The sequence below is a fragment of the Melanotaenia boesemani genome, chromosome 10, assembly GCF_017639745.1.
Source record: "Melanotaenia boesemani isolate fMelBoe1 chromosome 10, fMelBoe1.pri, whole genome shotgun sequence".
NCBI classification, from domain to species: Eukaryota; Metazoa; Chordata; class Actinopteri; order Atheriniformes; family Melanotaeniidae; genus Melanotaenia; species Melanotaenia boesemani.
Window position 1 is genome coordinate 17,163,682 of NC_055691.1, and position 20,559 is coordinate 17,184,240.

Here is a 20,559-nt window from a genome sequence, read left to right on the forward strand (position 1 = left end):
GTCGAAATGTAAGCAATAATAGCACATCCGTACCATCTCATTGAAAGTGGGGTTCCTGGTTTTCCTGGATATTTTTGTCTTGCGTTTGGAAGTCTTGTGTGGATCTGGAAGCAGGTAGGTTTTCACATATGGGTTGGGATCTGTTCCATCTTCAGAAACCTAAAGGAAAGGTTGTGGGTTACTATTGTAAAAGCGGATGATCAAATTAACAGTGAAATAGCAAGAGATGTGTTTTATAGTTATAGTGTTTACCAGGTCTCTAATATGCATGACCATGATGAAGAGGGTGCTATTCCTGTAAGAAATTGAGAGCTTCACTTCTCCTTCAACCCGGCCAGAAGTGGGACTCAGTGGAGGATCTGCAACAATCAGATACACCACACATCACACTTGTGAAGTTCGGATGCACAATACAAATTCTTTAACCAGACATTCAGAAAATAAGCTAAAAACATTCTGGCTTAAAACCTGATATAAGAAAAAAAGAAATCTGGTGCAAACAATCAGAATTGACAACAGTTGTTGAAACATTTCAGAACAATTGATCAACTCTGCCCATTGTGCCCTTTAACAATGTAGCTGTTGCCAATGATTAAATAATTATTAAGATTTTATCTAAACAATTTAATGACACATGATGGAGGAGGGTAAACTAAAATCAGACACAATAGAATGCAAAGGAGTTGAAGAATGGGAAGGAGATGAGCAGGTATTTACCAAGTGCTTTGGGTGTGGCATCTAAAGCCTCAGTTTTGTCATCACGTGCAATTGGATGGAAAAAGGTGTAGATCAGGTCACACTAGAATAAGATAACATGTTAATTAATCACATAATCAATCAAATTTAAGTGTGCTGATACTGAGTGGGTGTGTGCCTACCTGGGTGACCTCTGTGGAGCTCCTCATCAGATTGTGGACATAGTTGTTGAGCTCCAGCTTCCTCTTGGTTGCCACTTCTTTAATGTGGGTGCGACCAAGCACCATTTTGTTGGGAAAACTACAAATAAAGGTATTTAATAAGTTTCACAGTTACTGTTCAACTGCACAAAAAAACAGATGACAAATGGATTGCAGTTTTGGGAGAATGACAAATTAAATTAATTGTTTATAGTTTTCTTTTAAGACTATAACATAAATAGATGTTAAGTCACTGAGGTGTATAAGTGGAGGTGGTGTCCTACCCCGGCAGCTTCCAGAGGGGAAAAAGGATAGTCAGTTTATTGTGGAGCTCCTGAAACTCGTCAAAAGTGCGGAAGACAAACTGAGGCTCATTCTGACCCTCCCTGAGGATCCTCACTACGTATGTCTGCACAGAGAGGACAAAAACACGACCACACACTCTGGGTTATTGCACTAGAGTAAAATCTGACATGAGTTGGAATATGAAAAAAAACAAAAGTCAAACAGCCTTGGCAAGGCTCACATAGTGCTTATCAGGGTTGTATCGCTTCTGGAAGGAGAAGATGGAGGCATGGAGGATCCGTCCCTCCTGCTTCAGAGTGTATGTCTTCGGAGAGAAAGTCAGGATTGGTTCGTCATTGGCTGGAAGGCCAGAAAATCGGAGCTGGGCAAGGTTGTGGATGAAGAAGTTGAACTTGGTGGCCACGCTTCCCAGACTGGACTCTATAAGTCTGCAGCAGAGAGAGGGAAAAAAAACAGGGAGGTAAATAAAGCAATATGGACAGATGACAACAACAACAAACACCACAAAAAGAAATATTTTCTAAAAGTTGTCCATTTAGTCCAGACAGACTGGTGTTATGAAAAATATTCATGTCAGATTTGTTGTTTTGTTGCTGCGAGACAGAAAATATTCATTTCTTCTTGTAAGCCTGCTCTGCCACCTGGTGGATTTTGTGTTTGCAGAAATTTTTTTTTTTCCTGGTATGAACATGAGATTACATCAGAACAGAAGCATTTTGCAGTAATAAAGACAACAGAACCATACTACAGATCAGATCGTGCTGATTTTCTATGTTTTTGCTTTCTTGTCCGTCGTCACTGTTAGAATGGAAGTCAATCAATTTACCTTGTGAAGAAGATGGTGGCCTCAGCATCTGTGTTGTGGGGCTGCAGGGCATCAAAAACATACTTTAAATCCTGAGAGCCTGTCAGCTCTGGGAGGCCAGACGACATCATCTACAAAACAGACCAATCACACACATTTAAAAAAATTAATGCAGTATAGCTTTTATTACAAAATATCACTGAATTTCAGTGGGTTACATAATACAAACTAATTTGCTCCTTTGCAGATACAACAAACAGAATTAATATCTAAAAGCCAGTAGTACTATGGTAAGCTCTATAAACAGAGCAGTGATTTATTATGTTATTAAGACTGAACTGCTTCTTGGTAGCACATTTGTTATTTTGGCTTCTGCAGGTGCAAAAGGAAAGAAAAAATACACTTTTAAAAAGGAGGCCAAAATTACCACACAACCCAGAAAAATGCTTAAGCAGCATAAAGATATATAAAAAACAGATCAATACTTAATATGATGTTAAAAATGAAGGTCAAACAGGTAACAAACTGTCTTATTCTTTTCAGGGGTACGAATGTCTGTGTGTGTGTGTGTGTTCTGTCTCACCAGAGACAGCAAATTTAGGAAAAGCCCGGAGTGCTTGCGGATGAGGTTGTAGGCCTGGCAACATAGGTCTACGAACAGCTGGAAGCGACTGGTTGGACGTTCACCTCCATTGATGACGTACGCCATGTCAGAGGTCAAAACGAATGGAGCTCGGTCTCTGAAAGGAGAAGAATAAAGGGAGGGAATTAAGTTTCAATTCAGCTTCCAAGACAGGATGGGCCAGAAAATAAAAGATCAGGGATTTAAAACCATGAAAATTCTCATCTTCTTCAAGATGATGTATAATCACTTACAACCCTGCAACAGAGACGCATTTCCTGCTGAAATCAGCTGATAAAGGAACTTTTGCTTACATTCTGATAACATGGTAATAAAACAAAAAGTCAGCAGTCAACATCCTGGTCCACCCTCATGGAAAAACCTTTAAACCCTGACAGCCCAGAGAGGTATTTATATAAGAAGTATGTGGACACGCACAAATGTGACCTCGTCATCACCTTTTGAAGCTGCCAAACATCTGGGCATGGCCCAGGAACTTGCCAAAGTCAATGTGAAACATGTGACCAGTGGAGCGTAGCATGATGTTGTCATTGTGGCGATCACAGATGCCAAGTACATAGGTAGCAACGCAGCATCCAGCACAGGAGTAGATGAAGTTCTCTGATGCCTGGAAAGATTAAGAAGAGAGGAAGACGTGCCTTTTAACCGTCTGATGAGCAAGTACTGGAGTAATGTTGGGAAATAACGTCTGAATGAGTTTGGGTGGGCTGAAATACAGCTGCTTTAAATGTTTGAAATCTTTTTTTCAGGCTGTAGTTTCTGTTGAGAAATGAGTGTAAGGTTTTGCATTTATTCATATTTATGCATTGATTTATCACATTTATAAATTTAAAGCTCACACAGATTATTTTTTCCTCTCTCGGGTTGCTAAATGAGCTGGCTGTCAAACGTCCTCCAGCCAATAAAATAATAGATAAATGCTGACCGAGCAAATCATCCCCGCCTTCTTCAAGGTGTGTTCTTTTTACTTAACACAGCAATTCCCAAATAGTTCTTTTTTTTTTTTTTTTTTGCAACCAAAAGTCTGCTTATTATTATTGCTTAGCGTATCCAGCATCACTTGCTGGTGTCATTTTACTGCTGCTCCATAGAAAGCATTTTAACGTATTGTATGTGTGTATGGTACGATAGCTGCATGGCTTCCCAGAAGAAGAACCTCCAAAGAGTTGTCAACATGCCCAAAAAAATTATTGGCTGCCCTTTCCCCACACTGGAGGAACTCCACAGTACCCACTGCCTCAGAAGGGCTCAGAGCATCCTCAGTGATGCATCCCACCCTGGACACAATCTTTTTGAACTGCTGCCATCAGGTTGACTATTCTGAAGCCTCAAAATGAGAACAGGCTTAAAAACAGTGTTTATCCTACTGCAATAAATGTTCTAAATGCTGCTAAGACATAATACACATACTGTACATATGGCACATGTGTATTTACCACACATGCATTTACCACAGATGAACTCCAATAAAGCTGTAGGAATATCTCAAGGATGATGAGTTAAAAACAGGATGCACATGAGCACACTTTTGAGCTTCATGGCAAAGGCTGTGAATACTTCTGTACATGTGATTTCTTAGTGTTTTATTTTTAATGAATTTGCAAAAAAAAAAACAACATTTGAATTTTGAGGACAAAAATTATTTTTTTTCCATTTTGGAATAAGGCTGTAACATAAAAAAAAGCAAAAAGCAAAGCGCTGTGAATACTTTCCGCATGCATACATGCATCCATCCATCTATCTATCTATCTATCTACTTATAATCATGTTATGGTTTTCCTCTTTAATTTTAAAAGTAGACACTTATCTGTCAGTAATATTATAACTCACTGGACCGCTGGTAATGCTATGTGATCAGCTACTGCCTCAACTAAGATGACTTCATGAGTGCACATAAAGTGTCAGAGTAGAGTTTTGAGAGAACACAATATATTTGTATATATATATATATATATATATATATATATATATATAAACAGAACCTGGCAGAAGGACAAGGTGTGATTATATTTTAAAATTACTGATCCACAACTATTCTCTTTCCAATTATCAAGTGCATGTTTACATTCTTTATGTTTACCTTCTCATACTCATCCTCAGCTGGGTTGTACTTGCGAAGCCACTCTGCCAGTGGTTTGTCCTTAAAGGATCCAGTGACACCATACTCCACCTGAATCTTTCTGAGAGTGTCAGAGGATGGTACCAGCTCCACCATACCTGCAAACAAGAAATCTTCTATTGACACTGCAAGCCAAGGGTGTTCAAGACATCCCACTGGAACAACCAAACTAACTGACTTGACATTAAGCAAATGTGTGCTCTACAATCAATTTAAGCTTTTGAAAGGTTAAAAAAATCCATGCTTTTGTTGTACAGATAAATTTAATATTTGACAAAAGGGAACATGCCTTTGTGCATTTATGGATTACCTTTGTCCTTGCCAGTGGAGATGCATTTAAAGTTGACTATGCGGAGGTCCAGCCCCTCCTGCAGCCAGATGCGGTCCATAATGCGAATCATCTGAAGAGCCAGCATGTCCTGCCTCAGGTCCTCTCCCACCTGATACATAACCAGACAAACTTTAGAAGCAGGTAACACAAGTACATTGGACTTTTTTGTTTTTAATATAGTTGGTTTTCAGTTCAGCCACCAGGGGGTGCAGTGTTTAAATGAGAAGAGAATTTTATTTAAGACAAATACACCAGACCACTTTGTAGGCTGACTGATAATTTTCCATAGCGTGTATGTGGAGCACCTTAAACATGACATTAATCTCCTCCCCTAGGGGGTCAGCGTTGACCAGGGCCAGCTTGAGGGGAACTGCATTGGAGTTGAAGAAGGAACAGGCCTACGAAAGCACAAGTAATTTTATGTTTTTCTTACAATAGATGCTTGAGTGTATAGTGAAAAAGAAATCTATATTTAATGACTAATTAAAGTATAACTGCCTCTATGATGCCTGCAGGCTGCTGAGCTACAAAGGAAGCTCTTAGTTTTAACCAGACAAAATCCTTTGTGTCTAATTAGAAGCTCTTTTAACACCCACATTTCCTTTTGAGCCAAGTAGAGATGCAGCAAAAGAAGATGATATATAAGAAATCTTATAAATACTTAGTTTCATTATTCACAGCCATTGTGTGATACCTTTATGTTTAGTTCTTTGGCCACCAGACTGGGGCTGAGGGGCAGTCGGCAGTGGTTCCTCTGGAAAAAGTTCTGGACATTTTCAAGACCTTCTTGCAGTGCTACCTTAATGTTAACACAAACACAAACAGTAAGAACCACATTAAAACCTGACTGTTATCACAAAAGCACATACACAAACAGACCTGTCGCGTAGATCCGCCCGCTTGTCTGACCCTCTCGGCCACAGCTCCCAGAAGAGTGACCAGGTGAGTCTGTTGCTCCAGCTCTGCCCTCAGTCTGCCGCCACACAGGCACAGCAGGGCACCCAGCACCCGTTCATAGCGCTGTCCCCAGGTTGGATCCTGCACAGCATCCTTTAACAGCCTGCAGCCATTACATGTATCATAATATGTAAGGGACACCTCCTTTCTACCTTTTATCATCATCAAAACACTTAAACTGCAGGAGAAATCATGCATTTTTGTTTTGGCACAAGTGCCAATTTGCAATCCTGCAACAATTCTAGGTTTGGTGTGTGAACATGTAGTAAACAACTGCTGCATGTTTTACTGGCAGGTGCTGAGATGTTAGAATATAAAAAGGAATGTAAGTAAAAGGACAAACCGCAGAATAACAGCTGTGTTAAACTGTTGTTGCATTGTCTTAATCATTAACCCATCCAGACCTGATTTAACTTGTTATAAACATGATTAAGAGATGCATCAGGTTTTAATAGTTTACAATGATTTACATCACAAAGTTGTGAAGAAAAACGTATTCTTAGCAAATCCGCTGGATGAGATTTTAGTTTTATTTTGTGTGTGTGTGTGATTTAGAGCTAATTACTTTATGAAAGAAGAGATTCTGATCTATGCTTTGTCATATATTATGAAAGTCTGTCATTTCACTTCATCACTTGTTGCTTGGTTGCTGCTGCACTCACCAGTAGAGGTAGTGGGCTATATTGATGTTGCCTTGTGCTCTGGATAGCAGGAACATGACGAGTGCGTTCTTTAGGTGACACTCAAACTTTATTGCCTGGAGGAGACAGTAATAGCACTGATTTGAATCCAAGTTGGAGAAAATGTGGGTGAAAAGATGACTTGATAAAAATGACAGATTATTTATAAAGAGCATGTGATGCATCTACTTTTGTGTTGCTGGTTGTACCTGTACTAGCTGAGGCAGATAGACAGCCAGCTCATCATCACTGCTCTTCTCAATCCAACTTACAGCCACGCTTCTCACCTCTGTATCTGCAAACCTAGACAGAAGATCATTACAGTTAGACGGGCTGACAACAAACAGAAAGAAACCTAAGTTTGGCAACATTTATAAAAATCAACATGCATATTGTACAAACACTGCACTGTATTATAATGTTATGTACCTTTTTGCATGGTAACATAGTTTATTTGTAAGTATTGAACACAGTGCATACTTTGAGTCGAGCAGTTCCAGCGCAGTGACAGGGGGCAGGGTGGGCCAGTGGTGCAGCAGGGAGTGAATTTGTGCCATACTGGCCCAGTCCCAGCTGGGTGCACTGGCCAACACCTTGGGGAGGCTGCTGGGGTGGTCCTTCCTACAGTGGAGTCGATGGTCCCATAGGAGCTGGTGATCTGGCCGCTTCAGCCTGGAGACGGAGATAAAGCAGATAAGCAACACTACATGTTCCGACCTTAAAACTCAGTGCTTCTGACCCGTTTGTTATTCATCATGTACATTCCTTGAGCTGCTGTTGACTTGTAGTGTCTTTAGGCAGTAAAAACCAAACTTGATTTTTTTTTTCCCTCATCTAGGGGCATCACGTTACAGCTGCATTTTGCTTTACAGCATCGCAACAAACTCCAGCAATGGAACATCAACACCAGTGTTGGGCATATTACTTTAAAAAGTAATAATTTATAGTCACTAGTTACTTCTCCCAAATAGTAACTGCGTTACTAACAAAGTTACAGCAGTATATAAAAAACAAATTACTCGGAAAAATTTACTGGCTGCAGAGAGCCCAGAGAAGAGACAGGATGCAGGACAGATGCCAAATTAGCTATCATTAGGGGGTGCCAAAGTGTGAAAATCTGCTAAAGTTCAGTAGTGGGAGTTCAGTAGTTTAAACAAATTGCTTTCCATTTAACTATTTTTGTTCTTTAAAGCTTAAAGGATCAATACTATAATAAATATGCCAAAAGAGTAGGGGAGAAGGGAGTTTATTCAGATGGATCAATACCTGATTCCAACATATCGCAGAGTATCTTTGAAGTTTGCATTACACATTTAACTGAGAAAGATAACTCCCATTGTTGGTGAAGAGCCTCAGCAGTCAACAGCAAAATAATTAAACCAATGAAAAAAAAATTCTTTATAACTACTGAATAGCTCCAAACATGCATGCATAAGAGTACAAACAGCAAAACATGATCCTGGGGATTAAGTTGCCACCTGTAACCCTGACTTTGCACTAGTAAATGAAAATGTAGGTTCTGCTTCAAAGGCTGACAGAGAGTTTTACACACACGCACAAAATGTTACTTGATATATCAGTGAAAATGAAGCTCTTTGAGTGTTTTGCCCACAGAAGCTGTAGAAATGAATGGGCAGGACAGAAAACAGCTGGTGAGAGCCCAATGACAGAGGGCTCTGTGCATGCCGGCTGAGTCTCATGGATGTTGGCAGGGTGGAGAGGAGATTTGGCTGGCGGTAGGCATAAGAGAGCATTAAGCTGGGCTCAGAGCAGCTGGACGTAACAAGACGTACTGGAGCAGACAACATACAGGCGTTGATGGGGAACTGTGGCTGGCAAAAGTCAGTTACATCTTAACAAAACTCATTTTAGATCTACTAAATCCAAGTGATTCTGGGTGGTCTGAGAGAAAACCACAAATGCTGCATGCTGGTAAATTTATGATGACTTAATGTAGTTTTTGTGCATTTCTTTCAATCTCAATAATGCTAGGAAATGGAAGCATAGGAAAAAAAAAAAACAACAACAACAAATACCTACTGTATGTGTTGTATGTTGATTAAAAAAAAAAAACTTTTAGGTTTTGTGTAATTTTGGAGACATTTTTGTTATAACAAGTTGAACTATCCAGCAGCTGCTTGAAGTTTGTTGTATATACACAAGTAGCAAATGTGCTTTGCTCCTTAGGCTGAGAATCACTGATTTGAGTGGCATAACTGACCACAGTGCTTCCATCTGAAGTCCGTCGTGTACACCAAACTTCCCTTATGAGCTCCTATTGCTGATGATATAAAGACAGTGAAGAGTGGTGACATAGTTGTTGAGCTTTTTTCTTGTTGTTGTTTTGACCTCCCTTTCATTTTCCTACCCGAAATTGGAGGCTCGGCTGCAGATTTTCTCCAGCTTGCGTCGAAGGTCTGGGTCCAGCTCCTCCAGTGTGTGGGGCTCAGGGCTGGGGGCCATCTTGGGTCCCACATATAAAATATCCACTGCTGAGTCTGGGAAATCCACCTGACGGTAACATAAATACCAGAGCTGGGATCAGTTTATTCTTCTAATTAAACTTTAAATCAAGAGGACAGCTTGCACTTTGCTTCACAACTACCAACTAAGTCTCTTCGTTCACCTCAGAGAATTGGTAGTGATGTTATTGTAGGATTTAGGGATTTCTTGTGGCTTTGTGTTCTTGCATATTCATTTTAAGCTTTCTGCAGGTTTACATCAGACATTGCGGGAAACATAAGGAGTTTTGAACCATAGGAACCATTTTTGTAGTTCTAGAAAGTACTAGAGGAGATTTACCTTCTTTTTTATGTACACACTACAGGAATGGTGGCAGGTTGTAGCTCATAGAGATGCTTCTATTGGGTCAATTTTTAGCACATACATCAGAGTAGGGGATTCCCCACCAAGAGGGGAGCAATCACACGCAGATGTACTGTGATTGGTCAAAATGACACATATGTACGGTGACTGTTATGGTTAACTGCTTAAACATACAAACACAATACCAGGAACTGACATTACAAAAATAACATAATTAGTAAAAAGTTGGTCATATAAAGTTACCTTCTAAAATCCTAACAAAACACAGAGGAATGGGCCAACAGTGAAGAGCAGGATATATTAAGCAAATACGCAAGAGAGGAATTTCAACATGATTTTCACTGGTCTGCTGGCTGGTCTTTACAGTACTTCAGCATTCTGTTGCATTTATCAGTGGTTCAAATGCAAAAAAAACAAAAAAAAAAAACAAAGACCTTAAGAGATCCCTTAGAACTATTTGGTCCAAACATACCTGAAGACTGTAGTGCTGTGACCACACAGGAGTCTGGCAACACTGTAAGACCTGAATGCTACTTGATTCTTTGGCAGCTGTGTACCATTTTGACATTAGTTTAGCCATAAAAGAAATTAAAGATGCAGTCATCAAAAAGAAACAGGTAAATCTTTAAAACAAGATTTTCTAAACTGATAAATTAAATTCTGCCTAAAACAAAGAAAAAAAGAAAAAGAAAATGTGGACAAAGAAAAAAGACCCAAAACTTAACTTAACTAAAACTTAAAGTATTTCACATGTAACTATACTGACAGCATTGTGCCATAAATACAAACCTGTAATATGATTCTTTCTGTGGGTACCCTCTTGCGGCTACCTGCAGGCCCAGTAGCAGCAGCAGCGGCACCCTGTGCAGATGTCCACAGACACAACAGCCTGGTACCCCGTGCAAGCACTCTAAAAAACAGTCAGAAGTTATCAACACTGACCAAAACATTAAGAGCAAGTAATGTTTCAAACATACCAATGTTCCCTCACTTTGTTTTTGATGTCTTATGTTTATATAGCTTAAAAGTATGGGTTTCTTTCATTTTAGTTCAAAGGAACTTACATTATAAAATGTCACATATTACATTATAAAAGCATCAGCATGTAGAAAACTGAAAAAACAAAACAAAACAAACAGCTTTTAGTGGCTGTTCTTCTGTCCTCACCCTCTGAAATCAAAGAGGGGCATGGAAACTTTGCCCAGAAGCTCTGGAGCTTTCCTCTGTTTGTTGGAGTCGGGGGAGCCACTGGCATTTTGATTCAGCACCCCAAACAGAGTCAGGCTCAGAACAGACTCCAGTGGGAGTACAGCTACTGCTATGGGGAAATTGATTCTTGGAGAGACAAGAATAATGTCAGCAACACAGAGGGACTGTGAAAATGCCAAAATGTAGAAAAAAAAATACAAGAAGGGAAAAGGAAAAGGACAAGACTTACAGTTCATCCCATTTGATGTGGTAGAAGAAGCTTTTGTATGTGCCCACTCTCTTGGATTGGACTGGTTTAAACAGGTTCTTCCCATTGTGGGTTAGAGAACACACCAGGAAGTACTTCTCATAACTGAAACAACATAATAAACACTGCATTTGTGTATTCTTGACTATGATTAAAAATTATCTACAAGTAAAGTAAGTTTTTATATAACAAAACAGTTACATGATTAATGTAGCAGAATGCTAACATTAGCCTTTGCTTGGATACAGGCATGAAAACAATGAATGATAATTAGAAAAACTGTTGCAGAAGTCTATTAGTTGGACTTATCACTCATCAATTACGAAGAGAAAATTTTGTCAGATCATGTACACAGTTCAGTTTAGTATGGTACTTAAAATTTTACAATATACCAAATGCTGCACAGAGTTGAGGATAATGAAAGGACGGGTTTATTGTTCAAATGTAATGTTGTGGTAGCTAAACTCTTTTCTTTTGTTCCTGCTAAAAAAAAGCATTAACTGAAGTGAAAATCTCTGTGTGGGTGTAGCATGCAGCAACAAAGGTTGACATTTATCTCTGCTGTCACACAACTGCAAAACATCATGTGTTTAGGGACTTTATTTCCACCAAAAGAAATTCAGAAGAAAACATCTTATTTCTACTGAAAAGCCAGTTATTTAATTTCAGTTAACCAACAGAAACAATAACACAACTCTATGATGGATTTAAAAGAAGTAACCATCATAAGTATTATTAGTTGCACCTGTGCTTTGGCATGTCAAAAAATGTCTGCTGAGAAGAAAACGTTTCCAAGCAACCGTACATTACAAAGTGCTTTCAGTCAGGCAGACAAGAAAAGAGCTCAACAGGAAACAAGTGAAAACACCTGTGTGACCTGGATATCTTTAAATCCCACACACTTCTATCTATATACAGCTCCTCAACTTTAAAACATGCCTGTGTAAAACTCATGTATATAAACCTTTGAACTGCAAAACAACTTTTTTATCTTTAGGTTTGAGGAATTTATATTTCCAGATGTGCTGCGATCACACGTTTAAGCACTTGGTTTCTTCCATAAATCTAAAAATAACCTCTGCTTTAATTAATCTTCCATACATGTAAGTGAGCAGAGTAAAAACACAAGCAAATACAAGCAGATACAAGTTTTTACTACAGCCAGCTTGATCCGGTGCTCAGAGCCATCTGTGTTGGCAGTTTCACCACTACTCCTGGTGTCTCATATGCTGGCAATGCTGTGGCATCCACTGAGGCAGCAGATGGATGACACATGAGCCACAACAATGCCAAACACTTAGACGACAGTAAAGCAGCATTATAATAATGCCACAACACAACAGATATGCATTGGTGTCGGTCTGTGTAAGGAAATACTAAACTGACTGTGTCCCTATTGCCAGAAGAGCTAAATATTTTGTTAGGCGTCTTTGGAATGACTATCACTGCAGCAAGATTTGTAGTTAGCTTAAAATAGCTGCTGGAAGAGGCAGTGCTGGAGTAAATAGGCCTGCTATTAAGCAGTTCCTCTTTATATGAGACCCTCAATGGCTGACCAGAAAATTACCATGGAGGAGAGCAAATCAGCAATCCAAGAACTTTTTTTTTTTCTTTTAAACAATTTTCCATCTTACAGCCAGGATTACAGTTTCTATACATTTAGTTATTGTTACAGTTTAAGATCTGAGTTGGGCTTCACCATGATGTACAACGCAGACTGATTACAACTCTGTGATAATACAAAAAATCCCAATAATCTACAGCTACGAATAAAAATCCTGAGATGGTATTTCTTTTTATTTTAGGAATTACTGTTTTATACAGTGCTAGGATTTCTAAACCTTTCACGGATCCTTACACTGATCCTGGTCACTGATGTGTGGCAGAGCTGGGAATGGAAAATTTGGCTCAGCTCAGCTTCAGATACACAGGGGAGATAAAGTCAGGGTGAAACCAGACACTGGCATGGAAAAATAAGACACGGGGAGCAACATCAGAGCTGTTTGTTTAGTGCAAAAAAAAAACCAGGCTTGCTGCTGCGGAAGCACAGCTCCAGAGACCAAACATTAATGTTGTACCAGAACAGAAATACATTTCTCAGTACCACATATAAACCTATAAATTAATTTAGTCAAAATCATACATATTTATTTCTAATTATATTAATGTTTTTTTTTTAGTGATGGATGGATTAAAAAGAATATAGAAAATATTGAAGCCTGGATCAGATTTGTGAGAAGATATAATGTGTGCACTATATAACTGCTTCTTTGTTGTATTATATGCTGGGTGTCAACAAACACCTGTACCTATTTATAAATATTTTAAGGCACCAAATTAGTCATTTTCATAGGCTTCCTGTTTAAATACTATAATTTCTCAAAATATATATATATATATGTAAAGATCCCAGCTTTTAAACATCTACTTAAGGGTTTAACATGGCTTTATCCTCTGACTGTGTACCTGCTGACCCAGATGCCCGGGATGCCATGCAAGGCGAATAGAGTGAACTGAAGGTGGTCTGTGGAGCCTGAAGCTTCTGTGCTGCTCCGCTCCTCTACTATCTCCACTACCTCCCCACCATCTGCAGCCTGTGGTAACGAAAGGGAGCTGAAGGAGGCTGACGGAGGACAGAAGGAGCGCAGGTAGAGCTTGGCCAGGTCATAGACAGCCTTGGTTAGCAAGGCCATGCTCTCCTCAACAGGACTGGAGACACCTGTTGGGATCAGGTGTGAATTGAAGTGAGTGTAGAGATATCATGAGAATATAATAAAATCAAAGAATGGATAGTAAACAAAGGAGAGAATAAAAATACAACCAGAACACTATCAGACAATTGTTTTTATATAGCAGAGGGTTAGGGGAAGCTATGTGTGACTTGGTGTGCACAGGAATTACCATTTGATGCTTGACCAGACGATGTGGATCCCATCTAGAAAACAATGCATGCTGATCTTAGAAAGGCATAATCAAACCCTAATCACATCATGAATACATTAGTTCATCTATGCATCAAGAGCCCACCTTAGGGGAGCGTGTCCTTGATAAATTGACAGAGTGACGTAGTCGTTTAACTGCCTCTGTAATGGCCTGAGTTTCCACCTCATCTAGAGCGCAGCACAAGTTCTTCACAGTCTGCACCACTCGGTCCACAGTCTTGTATTGGGTACTCTAAATACAGTGATACACAGCAGGTTAATAGAACGCAGCTCTCATAAAATGCATAACCTTTAACCCTTTAATACTGTATGTATCATATTTGATACATACAGTTTCTGAGACCTTTTGCCTCACTTTATGGTAAAAACTTTGCCCAAAACTCTGAATACAATCTGATACTTTTCTTCTGTCACCAGGTGGATACCTTTTGAACACCAATAATTCTGACATATTGCATAGTAATAAATGGTAAATATACTAAAAGTATTTAAATTTTGTTAAAGGGCCAAAATATTATGGCCAAATATTTTCTTCCCATTTTTTTCTTGGGTCGGGCTTTAAAGGGTCAAATACACCCCTGCTTTCAAATTAGTCGTGTGTCCAGTGTGATTACTCACTGACTTATGAGCAGCATGGTGGCAAGTCGCTGTGACCAGGACACAGACAGTTCTTCCATTGCGGACATTGAAAGGTAACCCAAAAATGTCATAAATGTCGACATTTAGGTGAGCACTTCATTGATGCGAATGCAAGTGACAAAGCGATGCAAGTATCATGGTTTGGGCTGGCATAAGCCACCAATAGCACACCTGTATCCACTTTATTGGTGGCAACTTGAACAGGCAACAATACAGAAATTAAATCTTGAGACCTGTCATTGTGCAGTTTATGCACCTCCATCAAATTATGTTCCAGCAAGACAATGCCTAGCCAGATGCTGCCAGGATTTGCATGGACTTCCTGGAAGATGACGACCCCCGTTCTCAACTGGTTCACCAGACATGTTGCCATCTGAACAACCCTGCAATGTTCTGGATTGCCTTGTGCTATAATGTATTTCAGCTCCATAAAATGTACTCTAGCTGCATGTAGCACATCAGAAGGAAAGGGAAAACATTCTGTAAACCACTAATGAAAGCCTGGTGAAACCTGTGTGATGCCAATGGTGGTTCCACTTGGTACTGAATAATATGAACTGTGACCACACTGTTTTGAACACTGCCAAAATTGTGAAATGAATGTTGATAGAAAAGTGAAGATGTTGGTGGACAAATAGGGCATGGTCAAAAATAAAATTTTACCATAAATTTATATATAACATATACATAACATAACATTTGTATATTAAAAGGTTCTTTTCAGGATAATTCAAGTTGATCTTTATGTTACCATCAGGTTTAAAATAGTTTAAAGGGTGGTGGTGCAGTCTGACCCCTTAAGTTGGATTAAATAACCCCCATTTTAATCAGATTTGACTGAAAGCTGGATGTTCAATTTTATTAATGACATGGTCTTATAATATTTATGGTTGAAGTTTTTGAATAGACAAAAACATTCAGGAGATTATAAAACTGTATCTTAATTATTTTATCGTACTACTCAATGGTATTTAAATGGTTGAATAGTAATAATAATTTAAATAAAGTTAGTAGTTTGTCTATACACTTCTGTATAGAAATCTAAAATAGATATTCTCCTTTCTAGACTCTTCTTTAATTTATTTTTATTTCCCAAAACAAAGACATAAAAATCATCACCATTTCCATAGTTCTCATTTCTAGGTCTGCATATACCTCATTTTGTGAACAAATGTTGACTTGATTGTGATAGCCCTCCAAGTAGTCAACAAGGCCTTGTCTGTAAGAAGACACAGATATTTGACTTATTGTGGGAGATGATCAGATCAGAGTACAGAATGTTTATTTTTGAGCAGCAGGAATAAAAAGTTAAAATGAATAATGCACCTTAAGATAAACTAATATGTAACTTTATGCCAAATTTTTTTTCCAAAATATAAGAGCCTCATACCTGGTAACATTCTCCTTAAAAGGCCTCTCCACCTGGGCAAGGTGCTTCTCTAGGTCGATTCGAGAGTTGTCATCTTCTGCCTAAAAACACAGTGAAATAAATTGAAAAAAAGTGACTTGCTGACCAAGCATGAGCTTTTTGATTTATTATCACATATAATTAAAACAACCATTTCACCTAATTATGAATACAGTGTCCAGCTGTGGGACAATGGGTAAAAGTAAGTGTATAAATCTGAAATACCTTAAGCCAGAACAAACTAAAATCTCATACAAGAGCTCATATGCTATCTTAATAGAGTGACTTACACTGCGTGCCAAGTCCCTCCTCATAGTTGAGTGAGAGAGCAGCTGTAATGTGATCTCATTCTCCCACTTCCTGCAGTTCTGGATGTACTCATGGCTGCCAAGGCTGTGTTTACTGTGGCACAAGGTGACAGAGGCCCAGGGTTAAAAATCATAAATAAAATAATAATAATAATAAATAACTCTGCATGTCAAGAAAAATAATGAGAAGTTACTGGAGGCAACAGAATAAAGAGAAATATGAATCCTCTGGTGGAATTTTTAGGATTGTATCTCTTAAACTGGACAAACATAAAAAGAAAGCACATAAAAATAATTTAGGTAACAAGTTAAACAGAAATCCATCGGAATAAAGTTTTTGTTCATGATTTAAAGATCATTCATGCATTAAATTGAAATGAACTGTCAAGAGCAAATTTCATTTACTTTTATCATTTAACCACACAGCTTCAAATGCCAAAATGAGATAATGAGAAGGTTCCCTTTACACTGATTATTGATGAGACAAAGATGCAGCTGCTCAAAGTCTCTGCAATAAATATGAGTTACAGAACTGTCCTCATGTTGGTTTTTGGAGCACGTTTCAAGCTAAAAAGGGTATGTCTGAAAGTAATAAGGACAAAAGAAATCTGTAACTGATTCTTTGTGACAATTTATTTTTAGATTTTGTAATAATTACACTCATAATAAAAGGAAATTTTTATGGTATGAAGACTAGTTCTGGCATATGATCGCTCATTCATTCACTTAACAGTCCCAATAAGGGGAGATTAAATATGTAGCTTTGCACATTTAGGTTTACTGGAGCCTTTAAGTGCTGCAAAGGAGGGAAGCCTTTCCCATGCATACCAGATTAGAGGTAGAGGAGGAGGTTCAAGTGTGAGATACAAAAACATCCCCCATTCATATCTATACAAGACACTGGGGGGGGGGGGGGGGGGGGGGGGGGGGACAGGATAAGAGTGACAGACTGAGACAGAGATTAAAACAAATAAAAGTCATAAAAAACATAAAATAAATAAAACTCATGAGAAAAGAGGTTGGTAGAGGTTCACGAAAGGCTGATGTCTTGTAAATACTGACTTCTGCAGCACTTCCTCCCGACCACAGACTTTGAGCAAATAAGTGGAGAAGTCCACCTGGTCCAAGTCATCGTGGACCCAGCAGAGAGTCTGACTGATCAACAGCTCCACTGGAGAATTCACTGGAGGGGGGGAAAAAGGGGATAGTGATGATACAGAAATGATGAAGGCAAAAGTAGGGATGTAGAGATAGCGATCCAGGAAAGGGGCAAGAGACGGGGCAGAGGGGAGGATTAACACATGATGACGGTGTAATGTCATTTTAAAAATCAGCAAATCTTATGCTACACGTAACACGTTTCAATTAAAGAAACACAAAACAAGGTGCACCAACAAGAGAAGGCCTTTTAGTTGATTTTATAAAGTAACTAAAGAATTTGCAATGTCACAAATGACTTCATCCATCATGTGTCTGTGTCATATAGTCCTTTAGGTGAAACCTGGCTAAAATGAGCATCAGGAGTTGTTAAAAGACCTTTTGCAGGAGTAAAAACTTAGCCTCAGGACTTCTCAGAATTCCTCTCAAACCGCAAAACATCCTGCCAGGTTTCAAACAGCTTATGTTTCATATTCAAAATAAACGTGTTCTCAAATCAAAGGAATTACAGCAGAGTGCTGTGTAATGTTATTAAACGAGGAGGTTGAGGGGTCAGCTGTTTGTGTGTGCGCGATCCTCCGATAGCTGATGTGTCCAGCCAGGATAAGACTGGGTGGAGAAAGTAACTTGACACGCAGCAGATTACTCTGCTGTTTATCTACTTCTTCTGAGGGTTTAAACACACACTTAAGTGTACACAAACACAAGCTGACTGACACAAAGACAGATACAGACTCTGCACACAGAAACATCTTGGCTTTGATCTAAGCACCTATGCTCAGGTTACTTCGGCTGACTCCAGCAAAAACAGACCACCACCCTTCAGAGGAATGGAGTCTTTTCTTACTGCTTACTTTAGTCCTGTATGCCTGGACAGCAGTGGTGGTGCAGTAAGCATAATTAAGACATTCCACACCTCAATTTAGGGGGCTTTTTGAGGTGGCATTTTTGACCAGTAGTTTAAAGAAGCAGTCTTAATCCATCAAGCATTTCACAGAAGGATGGGGAAAGATGTTACAGGGTCCCGTGGACAAAAATGGTCAGTTTAGCACAAGCATGTACCTAAATGATGTTAAATGGGATGCTACATAAATCTACCACAATAACTCTTTAATAACGATTGAAATAACTAAGTGTTCAGATCCAATAGGTTTCATGCAAGATTTGTTTAGAAGGACTGAGGAGACATTCGAGTGAAGCCAGGAGTCACTCAGCACTTAAAGTTACAAGACAAACATTGTTAAGATGTGAAGAGGATGGTTGTGTTTCCCTGATGACTTAAAGCAAATAACAGATTTTAGCTTCTGTAAGAAGCATGACTGTCAAACATCTAAAGAGAGGAGGAGGAGACATATACAGTCAAACAGAATATAAAGTTAGAAGTGCAGGATACTATTACAGTACAGAGTGAGTTTCAGGTATAATTCATGGATAAGGTATATTAGAAAAGCTCTGTGAAGCTTGCATGTATCATAAGCATTCTTCCTCCATTCATGCAGCTCTCTCGTTTACTTGCAGTTCTTCTATCCATCTCTCGTTAAATTTTATTTTCCTCCCACTATTCTTATCTCTCTTCCTACATTTCCCCCATCCTCCCCCTCTTTCTGCATTCTTTCTCGCTTTTGCATTTCTTTAATGCACACCCCCTCCGCCTCGTTCCCTCTCCCCACCTCAGTCACAGAATGCAAAGAATCCTTAGAAGCCATCTGCAGTTCACAGCCAAGCCCTAGAAGAATCAGTCGCTTTCTTCTCTGCTTGATCTCTTGAAAAGAGGCAAAGGACCTCAGAGCATTTCATCCAACCTTTTGACCAGATGGACAATTTACTGGAATTAAACACTGTTTACTTACATTGTATTACACAAGAAAATCAGCCTAATGTGAAGGTCATATCTTCTCAGAGTATTAACTAGAAGTTAAACAGTTTAGATGTGTTTACAGCACATAACTAAATTTAATAAAAACAGGAAAATTGGAAACAAAGAAGGGGAATAGAAAAAGACAATGCATTAAATTTTAGTCTTTGATCTATGAAAAGCTGACAAGGAATTTAGCAGCTTAGATGGACGACAGAGTCGGACAGTCAGGAGATGGAAGAAGAGAAAAAGGGTGGAAGAAAACAAAAGCAACACTGAGGGAAAAATGCTGAATGAAGAAAAAGGACAATCATGTGAAAGAGAAGCGCCATTCCTGTCCTCTCCGTTACTCCTTCTATCCAAGCAACAACTGAGGCCTATTGTTCCTGAGAGCAGAATTGTGTCCAATCAGAGAAATCCAAACATCAACTTTGTGGGTCAACACTCTGCTGACAACATAGGGAGTTACTAGGAAACAACAAAATAGAGATCACACTAGGAAAGAAGTACATTTAGGAAGCGACACAGGCAGTGGGAATAAAGCCAGAATACCAGGTAAACTAAGAATGAATTTAGGAAGCTTGGAAAGTAAAACTGGGATGTAAAATGAGGAAAGTAGTAAATTTAGACCCTGCAGCTTTCAAATGGCTAATTTAGAGTGGAGCCTGGGTCAGTAGAACATAAGACTTGTCTGAATATAAGGAAATTACTGACACACACACAGACAGTAGACATGTTAATATAAACATGGATCTACACACAAATGCAGAGTGGACTCATGTTAATCCTCAGGGAACCAGGCAGACGGCGCTGAACTTGGTTACACAGTTACAAATAATATGTCTAATTATATCTAATAAGATATAAAATAAAAAAAAATAAAATAAAAAAAAAGCTTAAGATCAAATAAAATTTAGTTAAAAGCTAAGCTAAAAAGGTAGGTCTTAAGCCTCTTTTTAAAAGCATCAACAGTCTCTGCAGCCCTGAGGTTCTCTGGCAGGCCGTTCCACAGACGAGGGCCGTAACAATGGAAAGAGGCCTCACTATATGTCTTGGTCCTCACCCTTGGGACAACTAATAGACCGCTACCAGAGGACCTAAGGGTCCATGAGGGTTCATAATTTAAAAGCAAGTCGGATAAATAAGAGGGCCCAAGACCATTAAGACATTTATAAACTACTTAAAGAACTTTAAAATCAAACATCCGACATATCAGTCTCAGCAGTTGTA

The 20,559-nt window shown here is 38.9% G+C and overlaps 1 protein-coding gene across 2 annotated transcripts in view; it reads right to left on the reverse strand.

Annotated features, from left to right (window-relative positions):
• pik3c2a (phosphatidylinositol-4-phosphate 3-kinase, catalytic subunit type 2 alpha) overlaps window positions 1-20,559 on the reverse strand; it is a 43,406-nt gene that overhangs the window by 2,096 nt on the left and 20,751 nt on the right. For both annotated transcript variants that reach the window (XM_041996838.1, XM_041996841.1), the window contains exons 5-32: window positions 17,379-17,499; window positions 16,299-16,410; window positions 15,991-16,070; window positions 15,756-15,819; window positions 14,047-14,193; window positions 13,921-13,954; window positions 13,486-13,738; window positions 11,002-11,124; window positions 10,731-10,898; window positions 10,353-10,473; window positions 9,106-9,248; window positions 7,218-7,409; window positions 6,947-7,040; window positions 6,720-6,814; window positions 5,980-6,160; window positions 5,795-5,899; window positions 5,406-5,498; window positions 5,080-5,209; window positions 4,731-4,867; window positions 3,088-3,257; window positions 2,591-2,747; window positions 2,029-2,138; window positions 1,423-1,630; window positions 1,181-1,305; window positions 879-996; window positions 718-799; window positions 253-359; window positions 34-159 (exon numbers count right to left, since the gene is read on the reverse strand). In XM_041996838.1, the coding sequence (XP_041852772.1) occupies window positions 34-159; window positions 253-359; window positions 718-799; window positions 879-996; window positions 1,181-1,305; window positions 1,423-1,630; window positions 2,029-2,138; window positions 2,591-2,747; window positions 3,088-3,257; window positions 4,731-4,867; window positions 5,080-5,209; window positions 5,406-5,498; window positions 5,795-5,899; window positions 5,980-6,160; window positions 6,720-6,814; window positions 6,947-7,040; window positions 7,218-7,409; window positions 9,106-9,248; window positions 10,353-10,473; window positions 10,731-10,898; window positions 11,002-11,124; window positions 13,486-13,738; window positions 13,921-13,954; window positions 14,047-14,193; window positions 15,756-15,819; window positions 15,991-16,070; window positions 16,299-16,410; window positions 17,379-17,499 (3,596 nt within the window). The remainder of the gene's footprint in view (window positions 1-33; window positions 160-252; window positions 360-717; window positions 800-878; window positions 997-1,180; window positions 1,306-1,422; window positions 1,631-2,028; window positions 2,139-2,590; window positions 2,748-3,087; window positions 3,258-4,730; window positions 4,868-5,079; window positions 5,210-5,405; window positions 5,499-5,794; window positions 5,900-5,979; window positions 6,161-6,719; window positions 6,815-6,946; window positions 7,041-7,217; window positions 7,410-9,105; window positions 9,249-10,352; window positions 10,474-10,730; window positions 10,899-11,001; window positions 11,125-13,485; window positions 13,739-13,920; window positions 13,955-14,046; window positions 14,194-15,755; window positions 15,820-15,990; window positions 16,071-16,298; window positions 16,411-17,378; window positions 17,500-20,559) is intronic.